This window comes from Dermacentor silvarum, chromosome 2 (assembly GCF_013339745.2).
Source record: "Dermacentor silvarum isolate Dsil-2018 chromosome 2, BIME_Dsil_1.4, whole genome shotgun sequence".
NCBI classification, from domain to species: domain Eukaryota; kingdom Metazoa; phylum Arthropoda; class Arachnida; order Ixodida; family Ixodidae; genus Dermacentor; species Dermacentor silvarum.
The window spans coordinates 127412669-127432257 of record NC_051155.1 but is presented as its reverse complement, the minus strand read 5'-3'; the positions used below and the strand labels follow the sequence as shown (position 1 = coordinate 127432257).

General features: G+C 48.5%; 1 protein-coding gene across 2 annotated transcripts; it reads left to right on the top strand.

Annotated features, from left to right (window-relative positions):
• The first annotated feature begins 1096 nt into the window (after positions 1–1096).
• LOC119441749 (transcription initiation factor TFIID subunit 4-like) lies at positions 1097–13958 on the top strand. 2 transcript variants are annotated; one of them, XM_037706357.2, is made up of 3 exons: positions 1097–1423; positions 9006–9286; positions 11138–13958. In XM_037706357.2, exons 1-3 carry the CDS (start codon positions 1420–1422, stop codon positions 11435–11437), a joined length of 585 nt encoding a protein of 194 aa, XP_037562285.1. In that variant the 5' UTR covers positions 1097–1419; the 3' UTR covers positions 11438–13958. The 2 variants fall into 2 exon arrangements, with proteins under 2 accessions (XP_037562285.1, XP_049517546.1); XM_049661589.1 differs by having other exon boundaries at positions 1100–1423; positions 11141–13958.
• Positions 13959–19589: the final 5631 nt, after the last annotated feature.

Sequence of the window (19589 nt, the reverse complement as noted above, 5' to 3'; positions counted from 1 at the left end):
ACTACAATTCATACTGCTACCAAAGCCGCTCACCTTACTTCGTATGACATTGCTGTGTTGCTGAGTACGAGTGGGTCCAGCTGAGACTGATTGCTGAATGAAGCTGGTTGGATCTCCTTTCTAGGGAGTTTGGATACGAATGAGTCTAGCTGTATTCTTGGTACTTGGTAGTGTTGAGCTCGAGAGAGAACCCTGCAGTGAGGCCAGCTGAATCTGAATTTGATGAGTTCAAGTCCGAGTTCTGGGTCTAAAAAAAAGAAGTTCTGGTTTTTCGTGAGTCCGAATGCGGCTGAAACCTAGTTAAAGCTGTTCTAATCATGTTCTAGAACATATTATAAGGGCAAGTCTGAGTGCCATTTGTCCACAGATAAACGCAGGTAAGATGCCGAAATCGACTTGTATATTCTCAATGAAAAAGCTACTCTCTGGAGCACAAGCGAAAATAATTGTGCCGCATACAAGAATGCTGTCGCTTAGTGAGTAATGCTTATGCAATCATCGCGACGACTCACACCGGTGACTCACACAAGAACTCTCTCAGTCACATTATCTGTTTTTAAACGTCGTTCGAAAGGGAGAGGGAGAAGAGGGCGACCGTGAGTCAATCCAGGCAACGCGATACACGGGATTGCATCACGCACACGCGCGCAGGCTTTTTTCCGGAAACTTATCGCCCCGGGCTGGAGGAGCGCGGAAGGAAAGCGTCACAAGCAGAACAGCACGTCGACAGCGGAATTGTTTCTACACAGGCGTATGCGAGTGCGCGCGTACATATCGCAAGCGGGAAGGGCGAATGGGACGCGATAGAAACGAGAGGTCACCAAAACGGAAACGCAAGCTTCGCTCGGCCGTAAAGTTCGTGTGGTATGCACGCGCCCGTTAGCAAATGTACACGTACTGCTCGAGTCCCAGTTGCGATCAAGGGCGAAGCCGCGCGACGGATCAGAGGCGTCTCGCGAGCGGAAAACAATCCAGCTGCATCCGAGTTGTTGTGTACGGGCGTCGGCGCGGTGACGTGGAGCCTCGTTCCACGTGCGTTGCTCATGTAGGAGAAACCACGAGTGCGAGGGGCAAAAAAAAAAAAAAAAAACGCAGGCAATGGGAGAGAGCAGGGGAGAAGGGTGTGCAAGAGCAGCTCGTATTGTTGATTGGACGTCATAGACAGTAAGCGGGCTCTAGAGGTTCGATAGAGCCAGACGGTGAACTTTGTACTCGCCAGATAACGGCGATAGGCCTGCGCCTCTGGGTAACGATATAGAGGACGTTGGAGCAGAAAACGGCCATATTTATCCTGTGGATAGCACCGCGGCGTAGTCTAACCTCTACTCGACTGACTGTTCCTGCGAGATTTTCTTACTTGAGAACAGTGCGATTTTTGTTGACCGAAGTTCGTCACTTGGAAGAAAGCACAGCTTCAACATGAGTGAGTACAGGCCAATCTCCTTATCACGCGTTCGTTATACTAACGACATCAGTAAAACTGGATAAAATTCTCTTTCGGAAACTCCTGCTCAAAGTTCTTCTGGGTGTAAAATTCTCACAGCAAGCAGCCGGCGTGCTCTGTATGCAACGCATCTATGATGTACCAAATGAAGTAATTTTGTCACAGAATTAAATATGGACAGTTTTTCGTGTCTAGACAAGCGCGCAGATTTGTTTATCCTCAAGGCATGCATTAGCTTAGCCTTGTCTCTACATTTAGAACCTGTGTTTATTAGTTTACATTATTATTTACAAAAGAAATGGGGGCGCGCGTTCTTTTTTTTTCAGCGTTACTCACGCGAACACTTTGTACCTAGAGATGTTTTATATTCCAATGGCTGTCATTGTACTTTTTTTGGTTTCCTGTGGTTTCCGGAACACAGAATTGCTTCTTTTTGCGACAAGCGATGCTTCAAAATATTAAAACAGCCGTGAAATAATTATCTGCTTATTACCCACTCCTTGCTGTTCATTTACATGCAATACTGCGTTCGGAGCACCTGTTCATCCACTCTCTGCATACAGTCTATCAAAAATTCTTCCAATAGGGCAATCCGTTTTGCGTATTGCAGCTTGCACTTGCTACAGCCATGTAACGCCAACACAGCTATGGCGGCTCGCAGTGGCACAGTACCAATAACGGCTTGCACAATTTATTCCTCAGCCGTCAACAATTACTGCCGCATTATTGTCCCGAAAACTTATTTCCCCATAGGCATTGCCGCAACTTCCGAAACGACTTAATATCCGCGGTCTCTTAAAGGAGTAGCGTATTTCAAGCCTTTCAAAGCGAGCAGTAGCTATGCCAAATTATCGGTTCAAGTGCATTCTATGTGATTTAGAATGACATTTAACGAGTTGAATTATGGCCGTGTCAACTCGCCGTGTCAACTTTCCCTCTGCCTTAAAATCGTGTAGTGTAATAAGGCCGCACACAGGCATCGGGCCAAAGATGCGCTCCCTGTGGATACCGTTTATGGAACGACTTTCTGCCAACGGAAACACCTTTTATCGATCTGATGTTTATACATTTACGCAATTTTCTTCTTCGTCAAGTCCGAATATAAGTACCAAAGTTCCACGTTGTATTTGTGTGGAATTTTGTAATTTTGTCTTCGCTGCGACTGCACATCTGTGTAACATTGCTCGGATATATGCGACCACATCGTTTGTGCAAGCAGCAGCACACGTGCCATCGTTGCTGTATTTTTCTGAGCATGTACCGCCTAAAAGCACGCCGCAGTTGGCATTCGTGGACGCCTATCAAGATGCACGCATATGTACGCACATCGAGCGTACACTGACCCGACGCTCTATCTTATGTACACGCATCGTCAGCGTGCACTTTCGGACAAAAGCCCGAAGGACTCAAGGCTTCTTGAACTACGACGACTTGGAAATCACTTAATATGCAACAGCATCGAGATTACGGTCTCGCGTGATGCTCTTGAGCATAGTACAAAGCACGCCGCCATAATACATTAGTTTAATTAGGCCGTGTTTCTCTCTCTACAAGAATATTGTAGCCGCATTGCCTCCTACGCTCAAGCTAGAATACCACTGGCTGGAATATTAGGTTACAACAATTATTTTCTGATTGCAGAAACCGATCGCCTGTTATCAATATGGTGTGACTCACTCGCCCTTTCTCTTCATGACCCTCTCTACAATGGTGCAATATAAGGCAGGGAAGCTGTTTTGTCAGCTTGCAGGTTCTTGATGTTGCGGTGGCGTCATTGTGCAAGAGGCGGTGTCCGTGCGAAATGAAAAGCTATGTGTTTGTTGTTGTTGTTTTTTTACATATATTCTCGCACAGAATGCGTGGGCAGCCTTTTGTCTCCGTATGCTTTATTCAATCACATCGCAGAGATCATTGAGCTCTGTGCATACAATGCAGAGCATTTCCGTGCATGAATGTTTGCGACATGTGGTCTCCTGGCCTTCGGCTTATTGTTCTAGATAGATAACCTTGCCGTTGGGAGTGTGAACCTCAATGCATTGTCGACAGAGAACACCTTGTGGCCCCCTTCTCAGGGCCTCCAATTCTCTCTCAGGCTGTACTTTATTTCATTGACGATACCAGGCTACAATCTGTATTCTTTCTGCTGCGCACAGCTCTCCTATTGATTACGAGAAGACGAAACAGCGCTGAACAGGACGAAGGCAGAGCACAGACACGAGCGCTGACTGACAACCATACGTGTTTGTGCGCCCGTGTCTGCGCTTTCCCTTCGTCCTGTTGTTCAGCGCTGTTTCGTCTTCTCGTAATCATGAACCAACCAGCCCAAATGCGTGCCCTTCTACAGTTCATTTCTTCTATTGAACTTGCGTGACAAAGACGCTGGCCACTTTGCGTCTGTGGTTTGCTTACTCCGGTTGCTGGTTCGGGAGGAGTAAGACGGAAGCAAAAGCAGTGTTTTGGAGGAGCTTACTCTTTCGTAAGCGTGCTTCAGACAACAGATTCAACAGCGCGAAAGTAGTTGTAACTGCTGTAGCAATATTTAGAAACCCTGCATCGCTTTGTGAGAGTACAATCAAATTTTGGTATCTTTGCCGTGTTATTTATTTGATTATCCTGTAATCGGCTATGAGAAACACAGCCCTCTCTTTCGACACTTCACCTTATTCTACAACACAGGTATTCACTCACACTTTCATGAAGCCAGTAACTTTTGTTACTACTAACTTCTATGGAGTTGTAAACTAAGCAGTTTGTTATCACCGTGGTGAATATTCTACTTCCCAAAAGCTGCACACACAAGCACTAAACCGAATAACCGATGTGATGCTACGCTACTCCACCAATGTGCGCGTGTTCGGGATTTATGGTGACGCCAACGTACGATTTATTCAGCTTGTTTATTTTGTGCTGTGACCGAAGAACTGAGTTCACTGCCTTTGTTCGATTGCTTCTCAAACGTGACCGAAGTCGCCCTCGCTTTCAACGTAGTCTTTCAAACGTATTAGAAGTTGCCCAACAAGTTAAACTAAGACATTTGTTTATTTCTTGGAGAGGTGGTATAAAAAGGGCACGGTAGGGGGATCTCCACTTTTCCTCGATCCACACACAACTTACTTCCTTGTGGACCGCTATTGCGTAGGACTTCCTTGCCAGGACTTCCTTGCGTAGGACTTCCTTGCTAGAAGATAACTATGGCAGAACTTGGCGCTCGTCTGAAGTGCTCAGCCTAAAGTTAACTCTGGTGCCCTCATATAAGCACTATGACAAATAGCAAGACTGTGGTGGCCCGAACGGACTGTCAATTTTCTCGGCAAAAAAAGATAAAAAATGACAGGGCACCGTTTTTCTTTTCTTTTAATGTTTCTTTAATATAGAGCTCAAACGTTCTCCATGTTATACCAGTTGAGACGAAAAAAGTGAATTGTGTTAAAGAAGTCAAAGTTTCCCGGAAAGGCGAAGCATCGATTGCGATAGCAAATTAGTGGACAGCTATACGAAGTAAGTATAGTCGTTTTATAGGGTGATTAAACTTGTAAACATTCGTTTACTGACCAATTTAACAAGCATGGTGTCACGCGCCCACAAGCAAACGTGAATACATCTCACCCGATCACCACGCACACTCGCTGTCAAAACGCTGGAGTGAGAAAGCACAGCAGCAACAGCAAGCGAATTGGCCTTAGTGCTGCCCCTCGCTTCAACGCGAATTAAGCGGCGGGAAGGAAGTCAAGTTGTTGTGTATATTCGCAGGGAGCTCACGCATGTTCAACAAATAGTGCAGCCTCAAGACGACAATCATTACTTATGTCTCCGTGTTAAAAAGAAGAAGGTTACATTCACACTGATAGGCGCCTACCTATCACCATCACGTCGACTTGACCGAGACTAAACGACATACTCACGAAAACTCCAAGTCCTTGGATAATCATGGGTGACTTTAACGCCCATCATCCACTTTGGGGAAGCTTCAGGATTAATCAACGAGGCACGTGTCTAGTTGATCTCGCAGCCGATCACGGACTGAGAGTTTTGAACGGTGGCAGCCCGACTTATCTCCGAGGAGTGACTTACAGCAGCTGTTTGAACTTGACAATAGTGTCGCATAGTTTAAGTTCCAAAGTTCAATGGTTCACAGACATTGAAACTCATGGCAGCGACCATATGCCTACCTACATAGCTGTCAGAGGCTTTGACAGTTCTATTTCGCCTGTGCTCTCAATGAGAGACAGATTGACTGGCAAGCGTACCAACTTTCGATCGAGGACAAGTACAAACATGAACATCCCGAGCCCCTTGAAGACTGATCATACAAGCGTTGCAGGCTTCTACGCGGACGTATACACCATCGACAAGACGCACAGATTTCAACCAAGAACTGGAGAGGCTTCATGCGATCCGCCGGTGGGCCGAGAGACGATATAGGCGTACTAAGTTCATTTATGACTTGAGGGAAGCCCGACCCATTCATAAAAAAATTCAGTGTGAGATGAAACAACTTCAGGACCAACGATGGAAGAGCTTCTGAAATTCCCTGGACCCTCGCAAGCCATTATCCCCCGTGTGGAGAACTCTTCAAGGTCTTCGATCACTTCCACAACGTCATCCCTTCACAGCACTCGCTCTACATCAAAGTCGACCGGAGCTTGAAATCGCAGGTGATTTTTGGGCAGAGGTTACTGGTGACGTTGTTCTACTGATGGACCTCTCGCTATATGACGTCCCTGTCACGAGAGATCAAAGTATGGAAGTGCCTTTTACTGTGGAAGAAATGCAAGCGGCTTTGGCTACGTGCAGGCGGTCGTCGTCACCCGGTCCCGATGGGGTGACCTACGCTGCCTTAAGACACCTAGGTTTAACAGCGCAATGCTGTTTGCTCGATATCTTCAATAAATCTTGGCATGATGACATAGTCCCCGACGAGTGGAAGTGCAGCCGACTGGTGCATCTACTGAAGCCTGGAAAGTCTCCGCTGGACCTTACATCGTACCGACCGATTGCACTTGCGAGTTGCATCGCCAAGGTGATGGAGAGGATGTTTCTGACACGTATGGAGTGGTACCTAGATTACTATAACATCTACTCTAATGCTATGGCTGGTTTTCGACGTGGACGGTCTTCAATAGACAACGTCATTGATCTTGTGACCTCCGTGCAGCAACAAAAAGATATAAAGCGTCTCTCTGTGGCACTCTTCTTAGACGTAAAAGGTGCCTACGACAACGTAACCCACGAAGTCATTCTCCAAGATCCTGAGGCTGCAGAAAGTGTTTTATACTTTTCGCTCAGCCACTTTTTCAGTCTACCGATTCACCGACCTCCCGCGCACATGAACTCCTGTCGAACTCATACCTTTCATCTGGTCAAATGCGTATATCGCCACCTCGTCAGGCAACGACGAATTCTGTAGAACCATGATTCTTAGTACCATATTGATGGACGGTTTAAAAGATATACAGGAGGGCAGATAACTGTAGGGCGTGTGATGGAGTTAGGGAATTGGCAGGCACATGGCCAAGTCAGCTGACGAAAGACAGGAATAATTGGCGATCGTTGGGAGCCACCTCAGTCCTGCAGTGTACCTAAATTAGGCTGATGATGATGGTGGTGGATGATGATGATGATGATGATGATGATGATGATGATGATGATGATGATGATGATGATGATGATGATGATGATGATGATGATGATGATGATGATGATGATGATGATGATGAGACACACCACCACCTAGATAACTTCAGCAGAATGCAATGGGAAAAATTATGTGCCTTTATGGACCCACGATAGCGTCTCTGAAGAAAATGGCTGGTTTTGCGCGTAGTCGTTTCCACTACAAAGGAAGCACCGCTTTAGTCCCCTGGCTCTTCTTGAATGCAGAAATGGGTTTGACGTGTTGCTGATTACTAGTGCGAGAGTACTGCTGCCTCTTCTGATTATTTTAGTCGTCGGACCGACATGCACGCCACCAATTGGCCTTAACTTCCTTTTGCGAGACAGGAACGTGAAAGAAATCGGCTGCACCTGACATCCAAACATGTCAATTAAAAGAGGCATTTCACCTGTATCTTTCCTGCGGGCGCTTTATATCGTTTGAACTTATGCGCGAAGCTCCATGGATACCCTACCTGCTAAAGCATCCGTCCATAACTAACAATATGAGTGTCGCGACGCCCTGACTGCCTATATTCTCCTTGCTGCGCCATTGCTGCCGATTCTCATGTCTTTAAAGCAGGATGCACGATTACATTCAGGATTACACAGCATACGCAGCCGAATGGTAGTGTAGCCATATTTGCCATTCAGCTGCACCAACTCCCAAGCTATACGTAACATTGTTCCAATAAGCGAGGTCTGGGGGAGATGCATGTCCGGATAGTAAGACAGTGGGATATAAGGAAGCAATAATGCCGTTTCGCTAACCTCAGCGTCATGATACTCATTACGGTTTAATATAAAGTATAGAAAATGTCGCAGTTTCGCCCAAAAGGCAAAGCATCGCTTGCGATAACAAATTACTGGACAGCTATAGAAAGTAAGGATAGTAGTCTTATCGGCCGTATAAACTTGTAAACGCTTGTTCTATCGGGAACATTGTCGCCTGGCGTCGACGAAAACGAAGCTCTGCATTCCGCCGGCGCGGCCGGCGGCTCACCGCCATCGCACGCGGAAACACCTACCGCTCGAGCACAGAGGATCATTTCGCGCTCCGTTTCACTGAATATCGCTGAAATGCAGTCCTGCTTTCCTGGCGAGCTCTTCGTTGCAAGGTTCAGCGGCAGCTACGGTATCCATCGCGGCGAACGCAAACGCAGCGACCATGCATGCAGCCATGGTGCATCCAGCCCAGCGCCTCGGCCGTTTACGCAAGCGGTGACGTATCATGGCGCATTCTGATTCGCTGAGAGCAATGCAATCTGTGACGACACTGCTTCAGCGCCAAATCTAGGGTGAGAGAAATTGAGGAAGAGATATTTGGTCTTTGTTTACGAATTTCTCCGCTAATAACTCATATTTTTGCACCCAACAAAAACGGCATGCATTCCTGAAGGTCCCTCTTTTATTCCAGCTGAACTTCCTGTTTCTCTTTAGTGTCCCTTTAAAGCTGAACTTCCGGTTTCTCTTTAGTTTCCCTTTAAGCGGCCCGAGTGGGCGCACGCGGCGTAGAACGCCATCTCCCCCCCCCCCCCTCCCTACCCTTCCTCCGGAGCCTTGCGGCCCCGGCGGGAGCGCGCGGCCACTCGAGCTGACCGGAGTAAAACGCCCCCTCCCACCCCCACTCCCTACCCTCCCTCCGGAGCGTTGCACGCGACTAGAAGACGGCGCGCTTCCTTCCCGCTCCCCTCCTTTGCGTGCGCGAGGTTGAGCCGCGATCGCCAGCTCAACCTCGCACGCTTTCACTCGCACATATATGCAGCATACGGCGCGCGGCGACGATATTATCGCCCTTGGACTTTATACGGAACCTCACGCCGACGGCAGAAATCCACCTGTAGTGTCCATATTATCGCTATCGCAATAAATGAACCGCTGCGCTTTGTAACGAGCTGCCTCCCTGCAGGCACGCCGTACGGAGCCTACTACCCTCCTCCGGCTGGAGTGCAACCGTTTCCACAGCCAGCTCCTGTGGCAGGTGGTGCGGCCCCGCCTCCGCCACCCTATTACCCGCCGCAAACTGCAGCCACGGCCAGCGTGCAGCCTGCCCCGTATCCGGCGGGCTTTGCGCAGCCGTCACAACCTGCGGTGATGCAGCCGTCGTACAACCCGGCATACGTGACCGCGCCACCATCGGCGCCCCCCGTCACGGTCATTGTGCAGCAGCAACCTGGCGCACAGACAGCGGTGAGTGCAGCGGGAGATGCCCGCTGAGGGAACACATTAAGCGCTGATACAGTACAGGGTGTCAAGTGTCTATGTTTCAAAGGGACCATGTAACACCCTTACTTCAAAACTGAGAACGCACTGCAGTGAGTGCAATGCCTTTCTACGAGTATACTCTTGCAATATTTTTTCTTGAAAGACCTAGTGGTAACGGATATACAGAGAGTGCAATGTGTACCTTCCCAATAACTCCTCAACGCAACGTTTACCTCAGCTGGGTCAGGGCCCATAGCAGTGCCCTGCCTAATGCTCCGTCCTTTTGTTTCTTTCCTTTTTTTCCCGCGGTGTACTTATGGCGACCCTTGAAGGCTCGCGTCTGAGAAAGATGCTCGAGAGCGGTTAAGGAGTTGTTACAGGAGAAGCGGGACGCGTCAACAACCCCCACTTCCCGGTTCGCTAGAATACTGGCGGTGTATTCATGCATGGCGTGAGCTTTCGCTCGTGAGTAACCTATGGTCGTGAGCCCAACGACTGGCGTCTATGTGCGATCGCACGCTGCTCAATTACGTGATAGGCAGAACATAATAGAGGTGGCCTTGAAAGCTTCAGGTGAAAGTGAGCGATCCTTTGTGCAATGTTTTGGTATCCCTGCAGCACGCAGAGGAATAATATTTGGTTCTTATGTTCATGGCAACATTGTGTACAAATGGCGGACGTTTTCTTACCATGCTAAAAAAGTGTTGCAGTGTCCCTATAAGCATAAATATGGCTCTACGCAATTCCATTTGCGGGTTTATACTCTCTTCGCAGTTTTATAAACAAGCTTCTAGTTCCTCTCACTGAAATTCCAATCGAGACGCAACAGCCAGTCAAACCTTTACAGATCTGTGCCGCCACATAAATATATTGGCCAACGACTCCTTTTATTTTCCATATCAGAAAAGTGACTACTTGCCGCCGCTGAAGTCCCGACTCCTCATAAGACATCACTGTACTGAAAGGTCAGACGGCAAGAATTCTAAGAGATGAGTGAGGTGCTCACAACGTTATGCATGTTCGGCGCACGGGCCCTATAGCTGTGCGCATATAGAATTGTGCTGAGCGGGCCATACCAGTCGGTGTAAAAGGGCAGGACGTACGTACTTCCTCATTGTCTATAACTCAATTATAAATACTCGGAGTTTGCAATTTATTACATGGGCGTGTTGGCGTATTAGTTTCTACTGTCCAGTGTAGAGAAAATGGTGTTTCACTTTGAGTGACACACCCTGAGAACCCGTTTTACGGGCGTGGATCAGCTACCTGGTAAGCTATCCCTCTGGAAGCTTAGCTAAATCTGTTGCTAACAAATACGTTTATCTCTCTTTTTTTTTTTTTTTGGTGGGTGAACTAACCTGGTCGCCCATCCCAAGCTTCTCTGTGACCTGACAGAGAGCTACGAATACATTTCAAGCTCTGTAAGGCGTTGGGCTAGTTAATATCCATACTGAAAACAGCGCAAAACACACATATGATCGAGAGGACGGCATAAGCACTGTTCATCTTTCATTTCTCTTAATGCAATTACTTTACACATCCTATCACCACTGTTACGGTTCTTATACGGCCTTCAATAACAGCTTGATACACAGTATTCACTGAGCGCTTATAAACTTTAGTTTATGACAAGGGTGTTCAGGTCTCATATGCCTTTCCTCTTTAAAATAACCGTACCACTCAGACCTCGCTCGCCATCTCACAAAGAAAAGTAAATGAAGGCCTAGCTTACAGCTTTTCTGACGTGAAGATATGTTTATCTCTCATTTCCCTTCGTCCAGTGAAAAGCACGGTTTCTGAGCAAAGACGTTTCTTCCATTTCACTCTTTCTTCCAGCAGCCAACGCAGGTTGTCCGGCCACCCCCTCAGCAACACCAGAGTGGCAGCAGCGGCATGGGCATGGCAGGAGCGGCGGCAGTGGGCATGATGGCGGGCGCCGCAGTGGCCGGAGTAGCGGCGGCTGCGCACAGTCGCGACAGCCACCACCACCACCACCACCAACCCCCGCACGTTGCACACCGGCCGGGGCTGCTGAGCCGAGGACACCACGGGCCGGTCAACGTGCACATTCACCCGCAGCCCACGCACTGGGCGGCCAGACTCGCCATGCGGGCGAAGGAGCGCCGACACCACTAAATGCGACCGCTGGGGTCGACTCGGGGAGTGGTGGCTTGCTCGAACAAACAGCAGACTGCCTAAAGCATGAGCTGGACACAAGGCCGTTTTCCTATTGCAAAAGAAAAAAATCCGAAACCACAGCACAGCAGGAACCAGGAGGCAGTCTGCGTTTCCGGGTGCCTATGCCGGTGGAAAATATTGTTTCGTGGAAGTATACGCGGAAAACTATTTACAGGATGTATGTACAAACCTAGGCTCAGCACTCAAGAAGAAGGTGATATGGATCCTCAGAAACTGTGGATCACCTACCCACAGTGATGGATTCGGGTTGAAGAATCGGGCAGCTTGCTTGCGGGCTCATTTCATGGTGTGGGGAAGAAAAATTAAAGGGCCTTCAGCGTCTTCAAAATGTTTATGTAAGAAAAAAATTGGAGGCCAGTATGCAGAGAACAAGCGGCTCACCGTCTTCGGTTTCACGGCCGTTATCTTGATCGTCGAGCAAAACTGGCACATTTAGGAATTTTAGGCATTGGTTATTGAAACAGAGAAATTTGTCCAAATGTATGGAAATTCCGCGCTAACACATTGAAACAGTGGAACTGCCGACGTGATGGCGTGTTTTGATTTCAGTCACCACAAATGACCTTTGCATTATTATGCGAAGTATTACCTTTGATCGTATTGTCATCGCAATCAACGCATCTCGTCAAATAAACAACAGGGCGTGGATGCTCTGGAATCTTTAACGAAGCACCGCTACTGAGCTATATTGCATTTCACACCTGTAGCGGTGCTGCTTATCTCTGTGCGCCATGAAAATAAACGCGTGCTGGAACACAAAAAAAAAATAGTTTTAGCAGCAGAGCAGGCAAATTGTGGCGTAAGCGGACATATATATCTATCCCCGAGCTCGACAGGGTGTTAGTGGCGCTAAACAGTATAGGACAATATATTGCTAGCGTAACAACTTGCACTGCGACATTGTTTGAGTCCAGTGACTACATTATCTGAATACTTTAAACAAACTTAGAACTAAATTTAAACTATCACATTTGCAGTCCATTTGCATAATACAAACAAATATTCATCTTACAGAATTTATCTTGGCAAACTGAATCGCATTTTGCACTAATCTAAGGAAATCGGGGATACTTTTTGCCCGAGTTAGTGGGGAACAGGCTTCAGAGGTTGGCAGCACTGTCGCCGTGTGTCATGCACCTGTGCGCTGCACCAAAGAATTGCCAAACGCGATGTTCCATAGAAATTCAGGAATGGGTTGAACGACACTTCAGAAGTTACCTGTGTAGAAGAGCGAACTTAACATGCGAGGAACGTTTCTTTTAAGTGCAAAGCACTTTATTGGCCCGGGCTGTTGGCGTGTCATGTCGTGGTCACGCGCAAAAACAGTATCAAAACAAATGCGGAATTGATCAGAACCGGTTCAACATAAACTAACATGATTCAGAATAACGTAAAGGATAGGAATTATTAAGCATTAGGCGCATTAATTAGCAGAAGCTTGTGAAAATTGTGAAAATCTTGTAATGTGATCTCATGTCGTCGAGGTCACGCGCAAGAACAAGTTCTAGATCAGGGTCAAAACAAGTGCAGAATTGTTCAAAACCAGTTCAAAATGCACTAACATGATTCATAATAATTGAAAACATACGAATATTCATGAAATAATTGAATTAACAGAAATTCGTTAAAATCGCTTCTAACTATCATCAGAAAAGGCTTGGCTCCATGTGGGTGGCGGTTTCCCACCAGTTGTGCCTTAGCACAGCTGTCAAAACGAATGATGGATTGCTAAACAGAAGATAAACACTGGATAAAACAAGATAAGCACAAGGAAAATACAAGGGAAACACCGACGAATCACTGTTTCGCACTTCCCCAGATTTTACGTTGAGTGGAACTGCATTGCCACCGAGTTTTTTTTTTTTTTCAGACTAAATTTATTTTTGCAGTCACCTGAATAATTCCTAATAACTAGTCCGATTCTTCAGTATTCATAACGCCGTGAGGTAGTCGACTGCGCACTGTCTCCACAAATTCCCAAATCATGTCAGTGACCTGCAGGAGGAGATGAGAGGAGCGTGTCTATCTCGCAATAACTAGCACTGACTGCTGTTTGTCCGGCGCATAAAATTTTTGCTGGGAGGAAGCCCATTCACTCCGGTCTAGAGTGCAGTCTAAATCTAGAGTTGCTGTACCTTTCACCCTCTTTCTATCGCTGTTGTGTTGCCCAAGCAAAATTAACACGAATCGATTACATTTAAATGGCTAGTTCCAGCTTTGCTGAAAAGTTTGTTCGACAAAGTCCAAGATAGTGTCTGCGTTCGCTCGATAAGCGAGCTAGATAGCAGCTGCTGTCGCCTTGCTAAAAGCTTCCGCGGTGCCGGGTATTTGAGGGGAAGCACTTGTGTGGTCATGCTACAATAAAGGCGAAGGCTTCTGCTCATACCGACAGGACCTGAACTACACCATTGTACATATGCGCACTGCATGAATTATTGTTTATTAATAAAACTTTTTTGCTGAGTTTACAATGTTTATTTTCATTGTGTTTATTTTCATTGTTTATTTTCAATCCCGTGACAATGCGACACGTGCGTAAGTGCCAAGAACACGGGCGTACGACAAAGGAATTTGCGGCTTCTGCATGTAAGAGCAGAGTGAAAGTGTTATTGCCATAACAATTATATGGACACTCCAGGCGCAATTCTGCCGTCGTCGTCGCCGTGAGGTTCCGTATAAACTCCAAGGGCAATGAAATAGTCGCCGCTCGCCGTATGTTGCATGTGCGAGTGGCAGTGTGCGAGGGTCAGTCGGCAATCGAGGCTCAATCTCGCGCACACGCGGGAAGGAAACGGAGAGGAAGCACGCCGTCTTCCGTTGAGCGCAAGGCTCTGGGAGGATGGTAGGGTGGGAGGCAGGGGGTGGGGGTTCTACTCTGGGCGGCCCGGGAGGCCGCTGTATATTGAAAGCCATATACGATGGTGACAGAGCCCGCCCAGCGCTGTTTCCGCGGCTTAGCTCGCGCTGATCTAAGCTCGAACAAAGATCGCGGCTTAGTTCGGCTTAGCTCGCGGCTTAGCTCGCGGCTTAGTTCGAGCTTAGCTTGCGCCTAGCTCGAAGGTAAATTCGCTCGCTGCTGCTGTCGCGTTTCCTCACTCCAACGTTTTGACAGCGAGTTGCAGGGGTCATCATGTGAGCTGTGTTCATGTTTGCGTGTGCGCGCGTGATACCATGCTTGTCAGTAGTTAGTGCGCCTATGTTTGCAAGTTTATACGGCTGAGAAAGCTACTATCCTTACTTCGTATATAGCTGTCCACTAATTAGCATTATTAATCGATGTTTCGCCTTTCGGGCGAAACTTCGACTGTTGTGACTACCTAATGGTTAGGAAAGTAGGTATGGAAAGGTTTGCTTTATTCATGGAATTATGCTCTTAATAATGCCTATGTAGTCAAGAGTTCGACGAAAGTTCGTCTGGTCAGGTAACATGATGATGAAGAATTGCGGTCACTGACCAAGTCAAGGTGAAAATAACACAGAGACGTTTCGAGACCCGTACGGGTTCCTTGATCACACTAAAAGCGGGCAAGAGCCGCAAGTCGTTTTATTCCAAAACTTTACGTAAAGAACGGGTGTAGTTCACCTTCGTTACTTGCGACGATAATATTTTCATTGAGACAAATGGGATCTGAATAGGCTCCTGCATAGCGCCACTCTTAAGTGATCTGTACTTAGCTTACTATGAAAGAATGCTGCTCTCCACTCTGAGTGATCCATACGTTGTCAAGACCTTTCGTTACGTAGGTGATTATTTGGTGCTCTCAGATTGTAAACATGTTCACTGCGATTTAATGTGCAGGTGACTCTCGCTGTCTTTCGTGAGTACCGAAGCCATTGATTTTAACCCATGAAACGCCGGAAAATGAATCAATCAGATTTCTTGACTTGAAACTTTTTTTTTAGCCAAAGGCATGTCTGCTGGTCATACGATCCAGGAGACAACATGTCACTGTTACCGTTTACATCGGCGCACACAAAACTGGCAAAAAGAAGTAGTGTATCACAGCATTGTTTTCAGAATGCAATCGACAAATCTTGTGCCTGCGAGGCACCGGACAGCTTCTGCACGCAAGTAGATCGCCTTTTTGCGGCGGGATATCCTGGACACATGCTGATTTCTGTCGCAGGGTTTTAGTATGTAAGCGCAATGACGCTAGCCGAAACGTGGCAACACAACACGACAGGCAAATAAAAGTGGTTATGCTGCCTTACCTAAAAAGAATCAATTCTAATGCGAACACAAGACAAGAGAGCAGCAGGTAGCGTTGGCAGCGTGTCTCAACCAGAGCAGCTCAGGCAATCTCGAGCTCGCGCCTCCCGGACGACTGGCGATGTGACTGCAGCGCCGGGCATTCCTCTTCACTACAATCGCCCCAATCGGAAAAGTAGCGATCCTGGCGACTCATGGGGAACATAGAATCATTGGGTCGTAATACGGCTTCAGGCGTTGTACGTGGACAGCGTTGGTCCGTAGGTGGCGTGACAGGCTCGACAATATAGTTCACAGGCGATCACGCGCGATGTCTCCGCTACAACACGGTAGGGTCCTTGATATTTGGAGACAAGCTTGGATGAAAGGCCAGCAGGAATGTCAGGAACCCAAAGCCACACAAGGGAGTCCGGAAGAAGGCGACAATGCGGGTGATCATCGTCATGTCGAGATTTTTGTTGCCATTAGTCGACGGCTATAAAGGAACGGGGGAGCTGACTGCATTCCTCGGCGCGGCGGGCAGATTCAGAGATGGGCGTACATTCGGATGAGTCGGGTCTGTACGGAAGAATGGTGTCGATGGTAGTCGAAGGTTCGTGTCCATATAAGAGGAAGAATGGGGAGAAGTTTGCGGTCGCCTGTGGTGCAGTGTTGTAGGCGAACGTGATGAATGGCAAAATGAGGTCCCAATGAGTGTGATCAGAGGCGACGTATTTGGAGAGCAAGTCGCCAAGGGTGCGGTTAAATCTTTCCGTCAAACCATTAGTTTGAGGATGGTAGGCGGTGGTGGTGCGATGAACGATGCGACATTAAAGCAAGGAGCGCGTTTATGACTTCGGAGAGGAAGACACGTCCTCTATCACTCAAAAGTTCGCGAGGTGCACCATGACGGAGAATAAAGTCTTTCAGGAGGAAGGATGCTATTTCACCAGCGGTGGCAGCAGGCAGAGCGGCTATTTCTGCGTAGCGCGTCAAATGGTCGATGGCGACGACTATCCAGCGGTTTCCGGAAGACGTGCTCGGAAGGGGTCCATACAGGTCAATGCCAATGCGATGGAAGGGCCTGGCCGGACACGGGATTGGCTGGAGCTGACCAGAGGCATGCTGAGCAGGAACATTGCGGCGTTGGCACTGAGGGCACGACCGAATGTACTTGCACACAAAGGTGTACATGCCACGCCAATAAAACCTGGAGCGAATCCGGGTGTACGTCTTGAAGACACCCGCATGTGCACACTGCGGGTTAGTATGGAAGGCAGAACATATATTGCACCACGAAGATGTCGAGGTATGACCAGCAACCACTTTCGGTCGTCAGAGACGAAATTCCGGCGATAGAGAAGTCCATCCTGCATTTAGAAGTGAGAAGCTTGACGGCGCAAAGCTCGAGAAGGTGGAGGAACAGTCGACGGGCTTGGAAAGAAGCGGATAAGAGCATTAATCCAGGCATCCTTGCGTTGCTCCGAAGCCATGTCGCAGCCTGCTCGGAACGAAAGTACTTGGTCAACGGCAGAGAGGCAGGCATCACTTTCGGTTGACACGGGCGAACGGGAAAGCACGTCGGCATCGGTGTGCCGGCGCCCAGACCTGTAGACAACGCGCACGTCAAAATATTGCATCCGCAAAGCCCAGCGAGCTAATCGACCTGAGGGGTCCTTCAACGTGGACAGCCAACAAAGTGCACGGTGGTCTGTAATTATGTCGAAGGGGCGGCCATAGAGGTACGGTCGAAATTTACCAAGTGCCCAGATTATGGCCAAACATTCCTTCTCCGTAACGGAATAATTCGTCTCTGTTTTGGTGAGGGTGCGGCTTGCGTATGCAACGACGTACTCGTCGAATCCAGATTTGCGCAGCGCGAGCACAGCGCCGAGTCCAACACCGCTGGCGTCGGTGTGTACATCAGTCGGAGCTGTCGGGTCGAAGTGACGCAGTATAAGCGGCGATGTTAGTAGACGACGCAACTCTTGGAAGGCATCGTCACAAGCGGACGACCAGGCGTAACTGTTCAAGTCGCTCCGTAGAAGCTGATTCAAGGGAGCGGTGATGGACGCAAAATTCCGAATGAAGCGGCGAAAGTAAGAACAGAGGCTAATGAAGCTGCGAAGTTCTCTTATGGAGGAAGGTTTGGGAAAATCAGCACCTGCACGGAGCTTGCAGGCGTCAGGAATACCGTGTTTAGATACCACTTGGCCAAGGATGCTGAGCTGACTTGCGCCAAAGTGGCATTTCTTCAGGTTGAGCTGCAGGCCGGCGGCAGTTAGGCACTGTAACACTTCCTCCAGCCTACAAAGATGGGTGGGAAAATCGGGCGAAAATATAACCACATTATCTAAGTAGCACAGACACGTTTTCCATTTGAGACCACGCAAAAGGTTGTCCATAATACGCTCAAATGTTGCGGGGGCGTTGGAAAGCCCGAAAGGCATGACACGAAATTTATATAGGCCATCTGGTATTACAAAGGCCGTTTTAAGTTGGTCTTCGGGTGGCATGGGGACTTGGCAATAGCCGCTTCGTAAGTCGATGGAAGAGAAGAACTCCGCGCCTTGGAGACAGTCAAGGGCGTCGTCAATTCTCGGAAGAGGGTAGGCATCTTTACGAGTTATTTTGTTAAGAAGACGGTAATCGACACAGAATCTAATCGATCCATCCTTCTTCTTAACAAGAACAACGGGAGATGCCCAGGGGCTATCCGAAGGCTGAATGACGCCGCGCGTGAGCATGTCAGCTATTTGATCATCGATAACACGGCGCTCTGTCGCGGATACACGGTATGGTCTTTGTCGTAGTGGCGCACTGGTACCCGTGTCGATGCGATGACAAACAGTTGACGTGCGGCCCAAGGGAACATGCTGGCAGTCGAAAGACGAACGGAACTTGTCGAGAAGGCGTAGAAGCTGGTTGCATTGGGAAACAGTCAACGTGTCGGCGATGGAGCCATGTAAAACATCGGGCGAAGTCGGCTCCTGCGCGGGGTTACAGGTCACTCCGGCGACCTCATGAGTGGTGATGGAACCAGTTGGCATGTCAATGATGGCAGCAGGGTCGACACACTGGACGCGGCCAATGCACTCCCCACAAAGCAAAGTGAGAGGACAGGACAATCGGTTGGCGACTAGCACTCTGCTGACACCAGCATGAACGTCCAAAAGAGCGAAAGGCAGCGGGGAACATTTGCGACGAGCGAAAATTGCAGATGGCGTAAAAGGGGCGCTAGCACCATCAACAATGTTGCATGACACCGTGGCAAGGGCAGATGAGCGCGGTGGAATTGTAACGTCTTCGGCAACAAATACTTTATCTTCAGGTTCACGAGCGTCAAGGAGTGGGGCATGACACAGCGTTTGAAATTCCACTGCAGCACGAGAACAGTCGATGACGGCCTTATTAGCGGAAAGGAAGTCCCAGCCCAAAATAAGATCGTGCGAACAAGAACACAGCACCAAAAATTCGACGATGTAGAGGAGGCCGTTGATCACAACGCGAGCAGTACATGCAGCTGCAGGTGTGATGCGGTCGGCGCTTGCAGTACGAAGTGATACATTTGACAGGGGCGTCGTAACCTTTCTGAGCGAACGGCAAAGATGGGCACTAATAACTGAAACTGCGGCACCAGTGTCAACGAGAGCGAGTGCAGCGCTGCCGTCCACATGCACATCAAGAACATTAGTCGGAGAAGGGAGAGGCCTTGGTCTGTTCGTGGGTGACGCAGTTCTTGCCTCTGGAACTGCGGCGATTAGTTTTCCCGTTCAGGCGTAGAAGGACGACGACGCATCGGCGAAAGCGAGCGGCGTCGAGGCGATGGCGAACGGCGGTCAACAAGAGGGCGGTGGTCGGAGTAGGAAGACATCGGGCCAGGGTTCTGAGACGCGGAGG

What these genes read in the sequence shown, in the direction of transcription:
- LOC119441749 (XM_037706357.2), top strand. An exon ending in AACCTGGCGCACAGACAGCG is followed by an intron (nt 9,287 to 11,137) that starts GTGAGTGCAGCG and finishes TCTTTCTTCCAG; the next exon opens with CAGCCAACGCAGGTTGTCCG.